The following is a 12174-nucleotide window of genomic DNA, read 5'->3' as shown; positions in this document are numbered from 1 at the left end:
GGAGGTGTTTTTACACTTACGAACTGACCAGCTGTAAGGCGTCTTCCTTTCCCTCTCAGGGCCCCAAGCAGTTCAGATTCATTGTCTACAGAAGCACTGGAAGCCACTGAACACATTAAATGTGTTTTTCTCAAGACTCTAGTTTGCAACATTAGATCCCTGTGGAATGTCACAGTTCCCTGGTCTTGAGTATTAGATTCCAAGTTCATTTTTACAATACAAGAAGCAACAAACAAATCATGACAATGAAAATATTCATTAAGTTTAGGCTATGTTTCCAATAGTCATGAGGGCAAGCAGACCTCCAGGTCATATTCTTACTTGATGTTGAGTTTTGCTTTCCATCTGGCCCAGCTTAACATTCATCTTATCTTGTACTGTTCCAAACTCAGCTTTTATCTCTTCCACTGTTGCCTCCAGCTGATTCTCCAGTTTATTTATCAGGGGCTCACAACGACATCCATTTATTGGCGCCTGAAAGGAGGAATATATTTACTGGCTGCATCCCGCTGTCCTCTTAGCACACTTGGAACACTATCACAGCCTCCTTCAGTCAGTTTTGGGCTCTTCTCATCCCTTTGATAACATCTTACTGTAGCTCAGCAAACAGGCTGCTAGTTGGAAAAGCAGAGAATAGAAGAGGATTGATTTGATCTATATGGGCACATCCTAACCCAAAGCAGTGTTGGTTTCACCGGGGCTACAAGCAGCAATGAGCTCAGACCTCGTATGCCGTGGCACTCTGTACCGTTATGAGGAGATAATCATGTTACAGGCCTATACCCTGTGTCTTGATGCTGTAACTCTGAGTCGTACCAAAAAAATCTGATTTCGTGGGTGTCTGTGGGGTTTTTGTCCATTTGCTTTTTAATCTAATGCCAGTGATGCACTCTTTTTTATTTTGTACTCTGTGTACTGCAAGCTCCTGTCTGCCTTCACCCTGCTGGCGTTCAGCTGACCCTTATCTGCCGTGCACACTGCTGCCTTTGACTCACACAGCACCATCCCGAGGCTCCTCTGCAAGGGGAGCTGCACTGACCACATTTAAATCTCTCAGGGAGGTGGTCACAAAAGGCTCCCTTAAGTCAGGACAGCTAATCTTCACCAGCTTCCTCTGCAGCCTGCAGGCAGAAATTTGCTCCTTCAAGAGCCCAGACTGGCTGCCCTGAATCTGTCTGCAGAGGAGCCTCCCTCTCTCCCGTGGCCCTGCAGTACTGTTTCACAAATTAGGGGTTATTCCCTTGGCAGGGGAGGGGGGGTGGTTTGTGGGGTGCTAAAGAAAGCTTCAGATGTATACTTAAGAAATTCTGTTCTCAGGGCCTGAGGGCATCAAAGAAGACAGACGAGCAAAAAAGAAGGGGAGAGAGCAGTGCCATGTGTATAAGGGAGTCTAGCTCTATGAGGATAATCTTTGTGAACAGATTAGATTTGTATACAAATCCTATCTGCTCTCTGCACCTTTCTTCCTGCTCCCCAAGGCCTTCCTACTGGCCCATCCTCCTACCATCAGATCCTAGGGGCAGGGAGATACTCCTTTTAACATATGTGAGGTCCTCCATCCTTCCTGATGTCTGCTATTAGGACAATCCCATAGTGCCCCTGTCTGGAAATGTTCCAAGTGTTACACAGCGAGATGTTCAAAAATATGGCCGGCAAAACCTTTGAAATCTGACTTGAGTGACTTTGAGAATCTGCCGAATTTCTGAGCTACAGCAAGGACCCAGGAGAACTGGTGGATGGGTGTGAGAAGCTAAGGGAATGAAAGGACTAACCTCCCAGAGGTACAGGAGGGCAATATTAAGAAAACCAACAACAGTCATTTACAATGTCTACGGGGTAATTTGCTGACTGTTTTAATTGTTTTTGTGTACTGGTACATACTTGAGTAATAAAATGACTGAAATACCAGTCTCTACACTGGAATAAATACACGAGCTGGTAGCTCGAGGTTTGTTTGCGAACCAAGTTCTGTACAGCCTCCAGTAATCCTAGAACCCCCAAAGACATGCTACAGTAAACAGAATTGAAATAAAGCGCACTGAGCGTACTCAAGCTCTTGGTTTAGGTAGTAAGCGTCAATGCCCACATACTGCTTTCATTTATTTTCTTTGGAAAAGTTCTTTGCGTTTCCTGTCAGAAATCTTAATATTTCAAAGTGTATCATAAAAGTTCTAGTGTCATTTCCAATCACTGCTCACACCTTATCTCCAAAAAGGAAATACGTGGTAGATTAAGTATGTCTTCTTTAATATGCACAAAACCACCCTGTTTACCAGGCTTAAGGCCAAAACGCAGCTGAAGCCCAGACAAGGAAAACAAATCCACAGTCGTGACCTCATACCCCTCGGAGTGTGGTTAATGGAGCGTATCTTTCATCCGTTAGCTAACTGTGCCCCAGCTCCAAGTGCTGCTCCCTGCGTCTCCCTCCACGAGGGCAGCGGCCGGCTCACCTGCATCACCTTCCCATCCTTTCCTCGGTACAGCGTGTAGAGCTGGTAGGCTCGGACCTCGTGGGGAGGGGGCAGAGAGGAGCCGTGATGTTTACTTCTGCGCTTAGGCACGTTTTGCTGGGTCTGAGGGAGCGTCTGCTGATCAGCTGGGGAGATGGGGTCCGAGAGTGCCGACACCTGCGCAAAATACACACGACGTTCGCCTTATTTATGAGCCCCCTGGTAAACTATTCCTGGTGGGAACAGGGCAAATCCATTGTGACAATTACAGCAAAACCCCAATTAAAACAACGATCCAGCTGCAGTGGCTGGCCACAGCCTTGGTGCGTGTCGGCACAAGAGCCAGATTCCCACACAAATCTGGTTCAAGTGACCCTCAAGAGCAGAACTGCCCCGCCAGGGATCAGTTTTGTCTGAAGACTACCTCTGCCCCAGGCAAGGGGACACCTGTACTACTGCTCAATGACCCTCCCATCTCTATCTGCTGTCTTAAACCTACTGATACCTTTTCCTTTGGCTTTTTCTTTTTGCTCTTCTTCCCTTTAGGATCTGGAGAGGTTGACTGGGGTTCATCCTTCACATCACTCTTCCTCTGCGGTGGCTGGTCGCTGCTTGGTGTGTCATCAGCAGCTGAGACGCTGCCCTGCTTGAAGCAAAGACAGGGAGTTAAAAGCAGCTGCAGAGATGGGGAACAGGTGTCTTTTCTTCAATTTCCCAATTTAAGCTGCTCTGCACTCGTGAGTGGGCAACTGTTTAGCAGCAAAGCATGACTGACTGCCTCAGACAGCTGCTGTGGTCATGCACAAGCGATGGCTCCAAATGGATTTAGTCCCGATGGGCTTTATTTACACTCCCTCCTTGCAGCAGACGCAGCTGGTAATGCCGGGCTGTACCTTGCTCTGTACCACTTCATCCCGTGGCACCGACTGAGCTCGCCTTTCCTCCTTCAGTCTCTCCCTCTTCTTTCTCAGGCTTCTTCCACGGTTAAAGCGTGAGACCTGAAGGCAGACCACACTGTTATCAGTGATGTCACGCTCTTTCCTACCACAAAAGCCAAGTACCAGAGCAGACCTTTTTCACCTCTGTCCAAAAGGCAATGGATAGAGGAGAGTACACTGCCAGATGGACACTGATGGGCCAAGCAATGTGGGTGCTTACAGCTGTGAAAACAGCACCACTGAGCTAAGTCTGTCAGGCCACTGTGCTGTCCCTTGGAGGGGTGAGCACCTCCTCCGGTGTCCTCAGGCTGGTTGCCAAGCCGAGGCCAGCCCTTCTCACACAGCGGTGACAAGGAAGAGCTGGGCAGGGATCACACCTGGTCTCATACCAGAACACAAGAGCTGTCCCACGTGTCTTCTGGCCTGAAGAGCACTGCAGCATTTCACACACAGCAGCAGAGTATAAACAGGACATTTTGTCCCCATTTTAAAGCATCTTCCAGTGCGAGCAACCATCTTGGGGGTGGGAGAAGTCTGAGACAGGCAGCAGACGGACACAACTTGGAAGCTTTCAGGTACAGGGCAACTTTCTGACCTCTGGAACACCACAGGGAACAAATGTCTCTGGCTGCTCCATCCTGCCAGTCAGGACAGTGGGACCTCTGACAGTGCTTAATGCTGCACACCTTGCTGGCCTTGGAGGCTGAAAGGCTCCACGTCAGTAGACCTCAGGCCAATGCACCATGCCGGCACCATGTAGGCACCTTTCACAGCGGAACATTAAGGACCAGGAGATGTGGCCTCTCCATGTGTATTGTGTGTTGGGAAGACATTTGTAACGTACCTGTGATGCTTTAGTGAGGAGGAGTGCAACCTCGGGGTTATTGTGCTGCCTGGCAACCTCTAGAGGGGTCTGTCCTGCCTGAGAGGAAAAAGAAAGTGGCATTTCCTTCAAAACACAAGCTACTAGAAATGTGGAATTTTTCCACCCAAGGTTAGTACACACTCTGTGCACAACGGTAAAGTGACTAACTGCTTTAATTTACCCGGATTTAATTCAACTCTAACACCAAGTATTTTCTACCAACACTATGAAGAGTGTTTGAGTCTGCATTAATACAAAACACCAAAGAAGCTCCAGTCCCACTTACATTGTTGACAACAGATGCATCAGCCCCTGCCTCCAGCAAAAGCTTAACCACCTTCCTGTGATTCAGAGCAGCAGCTACATGGAGTGCAGTATCCCCCGCCTGCAAGTCAGAAAGCAGAAAACAACTGTGTTACCCAAGTCCTTGGGTCTCACCCTGCAGAAATCACACCTTCCTAAAAGATCCTAAATGTAGTGATGCACCAACTAAGCTTAAATAAGGCCTGCTCAATAACAAAGCAGTGTTGGGAGGAAGGGGGGCAGGAGGGGGCAAGGAGCTCCTTCAGGGCAAGGACCTACTTCAGCCTGGTTTTGAGAAATGCAGCTGGGGCGCTGGTGATCTGGTTTAACTAAACCAAGTGGCCCATGATGCAGCTTGGAGACAGCCCACCTCTGCCATCAGAAAACAGATATGGCGTGTGAGGGCAGACCCGGTTTTCCCACCACAACCTGTTCTTTTGTTTTGCTCAGGTTTGATCATTTGGTGCGCAGGTGGTCATGTATCACATTACTCAAAAATAATCAGCGGGGTACCAGCAGCGAGATGGTTGGTTCTCTTCATGAGATTCCTCAAGAAAAACAGGTTTTGGACCAAAGCCAGTAGGCAATCCAGGTGCAGCACCAACACATGGCCCTGCCCTTGTCCCAGCGCGGCCAGGTGAAGACGGCTGTGATCAGATTCGGGTACCGGTAACAGAGCCAGCAGCTGTTCAAGGAAGACCAGACGCGTGTGTACAATGCCCTCTTGTCCCCTTTGCCTTGCATTTTGCCTTCAGAAAATTACATCTCCTTGAGACTAATGGGAACCTATTGCTTGTAGCTAACTCGGATGAGGCGTATTCACAAATAAAATCATGATATGTGCAAATATGGAACAACTCTGAGTAGCACTGGGGAATGAAGGAAAGGGGTGTCTCTTTGGGCCCCGTTCACATCAGTTAATCTTAATATTCAGTAGCTCATTTTGCAAGTTAAAAAACTCATTTCCAAATAAAATTACATAGTAAATTTAACATGCTGAAACCCATTTTGTTTGCTGTAATTTATCTAAGAAATAAGATTAAATGTACAGATCAGAAAGCATCTTTATAATCCTCAATCACACGCGGAAAATTTCCCAGGAACATGAGACGATGTGGTTAAGCACCGCATAATGTGTTTATTTAGTAGATTCAACACATTGTAACGTACTAAATCCATTCCCTTCTACCACCCAATGAGGCTATGCTGTAAGTACAGCAATCAGTTACTTCTCTATAGAACGCCCGTGGATGATTAATCCTATGTTAGACTGATCACTACTTTGAATTTAAAGGGTACTTTTTCTTCACTTTTATGTCCTTTTAATTCCCCCTACTGTAAAATGCAGCTAAGAAAAGTATTCCAGAAGAATTCACTCTTTTGTAGCCTCTGAATGTTAGTGCGTTTTGCTTCACAGTGTCTCTGTAATGGCCACAGGATATCATTAAATCCTGGTTACAGGGGAGAAAAAGGGCCCCAATAAAATGACTGAGTGTCTTGCCAGTCCCATTCTGCACAGAAATGGTGAGGACCCAGGAGTGCCAACTCCTAACCCTATGCTACTCCCCCTGTCCCAACCCTCCTTTCTACCCCAACATACGACTGCAGAACCTCACAAATAGGCAATGCTTTAAAGAAATGATGCAAATGCGATGATGAAGTAATAAACCACTGACACGTCATTACGGCTGTTCTTAAAAGCTCAGGCACTTGGTGGTACAGTGAAACACAGGAGTGAAGCGGGATTACTTGGGTAGGCATCCCTCTTCCCAACAACTAGCCGTATGCACAGGGTGCAGAGTCGCAATGAGCTTCATGCACTGACCTGGTTCTTTTCATGGACAGAACAGAAAGCACTGAGCAGCACCCTAATGATGGGCAAGTGATTATAACGAGCAGCCACATGCAGACAGGTATCTCCTGCCTGCAAACAGAAACAAAGCTCTGAGCATGTAATCGCAGTAAGAAAGCTTGCGCTTGTCACGGTGTTCAGAGATGTAACAATCCTATTAAACCAGAAAGAGCAGTAAATGCCACAGACCTCCGCCAAATAGCAATGCTGTCTTCTCTGCAGTACAAATTCTACTGTCATGGGTGGGAAAGTTTAGCAAGAGCTGGGGTAAACAAGGTGGGGGTACAAATTCTTTAACCACTGAAGGGAAATACTGGAATTATAAAATGCTGGTTTACTGCACTACAAAACCTAATTTACATTTTTACACTTAATCTGCTCATCTGAACTGCAAACCAACGTGATTTGGTGTTGCACATAACGAAGAAAACATGAGGAGTGGGGGCAAAAGCAGTGTTCCCATGAGGGGTGGCATGTGTGCAGCTGGGACTGGGAGCAGAGCACCACAGGTTTCCATTTCCGTGTGCCTCTGCCCACCTGCTTATCGAGCAGAGGCAAAAACATCTGGCTTCCTTTTGTAGATTTTTTTTTTTTTACTTTGTCATGCTAGAATCATCATAAAATAGTAGGAAAGCTGTCTGAAACTGAAGTCACCTTGAATCTACCTCATTTGACAGACCGACACACAGTATATATTATCTGTCTCAGGGAGGGCAGGTCTAAAGAATTCCACCGCTCTGGCATAGAACCCCTTTAAGATCTCCATTGTTTTGAGACAGGAGCCCTTCTGCAGAGTTGCACGACCGTGTATGGGTCAGCCCCTCAGCACCTCAAAAAGCAGCAAAGGACCAGCTGCCTCGGTGCAACAGCAAAACACCCTTTGGCTCCTTCAACCTCTGCTCAAGAGATGGGTACAAGTAGTGCATCGCTCAGTCCTATCAAAAGCATTCCTGTACGTGATGTATACAATGGTTGGTTATTGGCTTTTTTCAATAGCGTTTATCATAAGAATCACAGCTTAAAGCACTTCCGAGTATTTCTACGAGTTAAAGCAATGTAGCTAAAACAAAGGCACACAAAAAATGAACATGTTCTTTTCGAAACTCACATTATTTTTGAGGTCTGCTCGAGATCCTCCAAGTAACAAAACACGAGTGCTCTGGGAGTGGCTATTCTGGCAAGCCAGGTGAAGAGGTGTGTTACCTGCCTTAGAGAAATACAGGAAAATATAAAAGCCATATTTAGAAATTGGACATAAGCATTAAAAAATAAAACCTCACAGGTCTTCCCACAAGAGGATCCCCCTGGGGTGGGAAACTGTCACTGTTATTTTTCCCAAAGAAGTGAGCTGAATAACCTGGAGACTTCTTCAACCTGGAAATGATTTACCTGGGATATAGTAACGGCAGAAACCGGACAATCTAACAATATCTGCACTGGTCAAATCTTTTTGTGGGAAGCAAAGACTCTAGAAACTGTCTGGTTCATTATTATCAAACAGCACCGTCAAGTATATCATTTAAAGAAATATAAATCGTGTTTCCTCCATGCACACACACAAAGAAACACAGTGCCATGGCACGGCAGCTCTCAAGGAAAGCTGGCTGTGACTGCTGCGGGGTGTTAGGCAGAAGAGGGTCACAACAATTCCTGTTTCCTTACAATCGTAACCCAATCCAGCTCCAAGACTGTCTGGGTCGGTAGATGCAGATTTTGGGCGATCAGGAAGCTTCAACGTTCAGAAAGCACGTCAGTCTCCAGCCAAGACGAGAAGGGGGGGGAAAAAGCCACCCAAACCCCAGAGACTCACATGCTAAGGTTCCTGAAAGAAGCAAACATGCAGTTTTTATGGACAGAAATCAAAGAAGTGTTTGCTTGTTTATTGTCTTTCTAACACCATGAAGGATTTTATTGGTCTGACAAGTTTTTCTGGCAGCATTTGGCTTTTGTTGACCTGAAAATGGGGGGGTTGGCTTGTGGGAGCTAGAAATGAGATCAACTCAGGTAAAAAGGTTTCCCAGGGTTACTGGGCTGCCTGTTCACCTTGATTACATCATTTCATTTCTTCCCCCTTCTCTCATGACACAGATCAAAACTGCAGGGTTTGAATTAGAAAAGGGTTTGGATTATTCTCAGATATGGTCTCACATCTGCAGTTCCACATTACAGAGTATTTCAGGCCTGAATGTAGTCTATAGGCTGTGGCAGACATAAACATTTTTTTTTCCTCAACTAAATTGCATTTTAAGTGTCAGTATTTTCCCTCCTGGGTTTATTCTCTGAAAAAGCCTCTGCAACGTCTTTATCACTTGTGGTTTGGAAAGTTAGCCCTGGTGGGAAGGCAAAGAGTGTGCAGTAGGGGATGGGCAAGGACCTCAGTGCTGGGAGAAGTCACAGTGCTGGTGCCTAGGTTCAGGGCTCAAAGAGCAGGCTCACCTGGCTCGTCTCCCAGGGGGTGACAAATCTCTCAGGTTTCTGTGAGAGGGCGAGTGGGTCTGAGATGTACCAATCTGGGGGCTTTACTGCTCTACTGAATCTTCACTGAAATGTACGGACTGATGAAGAATCTGAAAGGAAGGCTACAACTGATCTCACAGGATGATCTATCACAGCGGAGGAGTTTTTATTAAGCCAAATCGACTGAAAATAAACTGCATCTCCAGAATGATTTACTGCACAGGAGGAATACGCCTGCCCAGGTAGTTTATTCATGTGTTGTCCCATTCCTCAGATGCCTGCCTGACTTGCCTTTAAAATCCCAAGTGTCCTATCTGGCTTCTGCATTTCACGTAATATTGAAGTTGTCTGCAATTGTATTGCTCTTCTACGCACTGCGTTCGAAGTGTTGTGCTGCAAGAAGTGCATTGGTACGAGCATTCCCTAAGCAGTCTCAGAAGATATTAACCAGGAGTTACAGGAAACAGAGAGTCAAATTTCTCCCATCTTCTGCTCCTTCTCAGGGTTTGGCAAATCTAGCAGCCGGTATCTGTCCCATTCAGCCAAAAATGCACAATGCCGAGGTCTAAGTCAACAGCCTGCAGGATGCTCCTGTACATGGCACTCAGCCCTAGCTGACAGGAAAGGTATTGTCAGTTACATAAAAGCTGGGAGACCAGAGAAACCATTTTGGGATTAAGTAGACTGAAGCTCTTCATTTTTCTTGAAATCAAAAGCAGTAAAAGTGCACATGTGTGAGCATGCACAAGTCCCACATTTTTCAGTGGCTGCTGAGAAAAGATCCTGTCCATTAAAAACCACCCAAACAGTGAAATGCCAAGGGAGAGGACTGTGCGGTAAGACATCAAAGACCAGCGTAGATGCTGCTCACAGAGCATCTGCCAGTCATATTCCAGACATCAACCCTGCTGAGCTATTCTGTGCACACGCTTTCCAAAAGAGGTTGTCTCCAGTTGACATACGCTATGCTGTAAGCTACATCTTCTAACACCCTGAGGCATCCAAGCATGCAGGATAACCAGACTTGCATCTTAAGCCCACACCTTTGTACAGAAGCATACATATATACACGGACCAGCGTATTCAGGGATAGGAGTATAATGGTTCGCTAGACCATAAAGTCAAGCACGGGAAGTTACCTAAAGCACCTTTGGTACAAATCTGGGTGATCATTACAGCAAAAATAATTGCAGAAAATAAAAATCAGAAGTTGGAACAACATAACAGAAGAAATACAGATAAAATAATATCAAAATTGATGCAATCACAGACCACCAAGTGACCACAACTGTACAGACGTATGCATATATACTGCACGTGCTCACATGCAGGTACATGGACACGCAACGTCCCTTTTTACTCAAAATCTTAGACTTTGGCCAGCCGTCTCCTTTCCTCCCCTTCTTCACTAGCCTCTTTCAGTTGTCACTTTAGAGACACGTTTACTAAAAAACGTGCAGACATCCCACAAAGCAATCCCAAAGCCCTGCTGCTGGTAACTGAGAAGACGGAGCCAGCTGTGCAGTCTAACCAACCCATCGGCACAGCGGTCCAAACCCTGACTCAGCTTACACCACGGACTGCTACTGCCATTCCCTAGACTATTCCACTGACTTTTGAATTAGTGAATTGGGATCTCACACAGGTATTAGAATTAGAGCGGAACTAAAACCTCTTGCTTTGTTATTCTTTCCTCTAAACTGCTCTCAGAGTATTACAAACACCAAAAGGAACATAATCCAGGTCCATGACAAGATTTTGGTACGAGCCTGTGCTAATATATCAGAAAGAACTTACTACTAATAATACATAAACTATTGTTTTCCTTCTGCGGCTAATATTCCTTTGGCTGTTAATTAAAAAGAAAAAAAAAGGATTTTGAATACCACTTTCTTATTAGTAGAGTTCATTTTCATTTTAAGTCACACCAATCACAATGTGTGTAAATTCAGAGCACCGTGGAGACTTCCACGGGAATTGCAGAGTTCCTCAGCTGTAATTAATGTATCATTCAATGTGCTTTGGAGTTCCTCCTGCGTCAGCTGTCAAAATATGACTTTTCTAATGCCTGTGGGGGAACCATCCAGGCATAATAAATGCAAAACAAGAAGAAAAATATCCCACCAGGAGCTGGTCCCCACCTGTAAAGAAATGCCACGGCCAGAAATCTCCAATGCTGAGAATCAGCCACCAGAACTGAAAGCCCCTCCTGCATGGGTCTCACCTTGTTCTTGGCAAGGACGTTGGCTCCCGCTTTAACGAGCACTTTGGCAGACTGACTGAATCCATGCCAGCAAGCTTCATGAAGAGCAGTGTTCCCATCCTGAAAAGCACACGCACAAGATAAAAAGATTAGTGTGCCGTGTCTACATGCAGAGTAACATTACATTCAGAAAGCAGCAGCTGCACGCCCCACCTGCTCACTTAAAAGCTAAAAAAATTTCCTTTCCTATTAGCTTACTCCCTATTTTGTTTTTAAAAGAGGGTAAAAACATTGTTATTTCTTTTGCTTGGAACTTGGAATTAGTTATATTTGAGTAAATATAACTAAGTTTACAGGCTGGGATTTTCAGTCCTCAGCCTGGGATAATCAAGAGAAACTGTGCAGTGCTTTGCACAGGGCATGGTATGGTTGTACATTTAACTCCTCCCTTACTGAGCTAAGAACAGACTCTTAAAAGTTTTTGAACGATCAGCCTGATACAAAAAAATAACTAAATTAGGAACTGATGGTACAGCTTTTTTCCATGTAACTGTTCCAATTACTTTTAAAGCATTAGATACTTACTCGGGAATATAAGCCACGACTTTCTCTCTGAGACTTTTAACACTACTGGCTGGCAAGGCTGCCATCCCACAGGGCTTTGCTTTGGCCTCTTACCTTGTCTTGCCTGTCCAAAGCACATCCCTCTTGAATCAGAGTTGCTATAATATCAGTGTTCCCTACGACAGCAGCCCGGTGCAATGCTGTCTGATCGCCCTGCAACAAGAAGCAAATTTGTCACCGGTACCACTCCCACCTCATTTTGACTCAATGCAAATGCGTACAACACACATAGCGGCTGCATCTTCAGCACACCTACTGTTCAAATCCAAGCTGCCTTTGAAAACAGTCCCCATAAACAACTATCATTAGAGTTTCCAAGATGACTGAAGTTACTGAAAGTACCTGAGAGCTACAAACCAGCTGTTTACAGAAGTTTGCAAGTCATCCCAATCCCATATACAGTGCTGAAGCGTTCTAAAAATACGGCATTATTAGAAGGCACTGAATCTGACACACTTGGCACTACATGTCTAATAACCAAC

At 45.5% G+C, this 12174-nt stretch overlaps 1 protein-coding gene across 4 annotated transcripts in view; it reads right to left on the bottom strand.

Annotated features, from left to right (window-relative positions):
- ANKRD6 (ankyrin repeat domain 6) overlaps nucleotides 1-12174 on the bottom strand; it is a 33675-nt gene that overhangs the window by 3744 nt on the left and 17757 nt on the right. For 2 of the 4 annotated variants that reach the window (XM_010131936.1, XM_010131938.1), the window contains exons 3-12: nucleotides 11747-11845; nucleotides 11090-11188; nucleotides 7517-7615; nucleotides 6382-6480; nucleotides 4540-4638; nucleotides 4233-4310; nucleotides 3344-3448; nucleotides 2956-3093; nucleotides 2451-2627; nucleotides 322-474 (exon numbers count right to left, since the gene is read on the bottom strand). In XM_010131936.1, coding sequence (XP_010130238.1) covers nucleotides 322-474; nucleotides 2451-2627; nucleotides 2956-3093; nucleotides 3344-3448; nucleotides 4233-4310; nucleotides 4540-4638; nucleotides 6382-6480; nucleotides 7517-7615; nucleotides 11090-11188; nucleotides 11747-11845 — 1146 coding nt within the window. The remainder of the gene's footprint in view (nucleotides 1-321; nucleotides 475-2450; nucleotides 2628-2955; nucleotides 3094-3343; nucleotides 3449-4232; nucleotides 4311-4539; nucleotides 4639-6381; nucleotides 6481-7516; nucleotides 7616-11089; nucleotides 11189-11746; nucleotides 11846-12174) is intronic. The other 2 variants (XM_010131939.1, XM_010131940.1) reach the window with 2 other exon arrangements.

Source organism: Buceros rhinoceros, unplaced genomic scaffold (genome assembly GCF_000710305.1).
Source record: "Buceros rhinoceros silvestris isolate BGI_N320 unplaced genomic scaffold, ASM71030v1 scaffold8242, whole genome shotgun sequence".
Taxonomy (NCBI): Eukaryota; Metazoa; Chordata; class Aves; order Bucerotiformes; family Bucerotidae; genus Buceros; species Buceros rhinoceros.
Note: the sequence above shows the minus strand (reverse complement) of the source record. Positions and strands in the feature narration are given on the sequence as shown.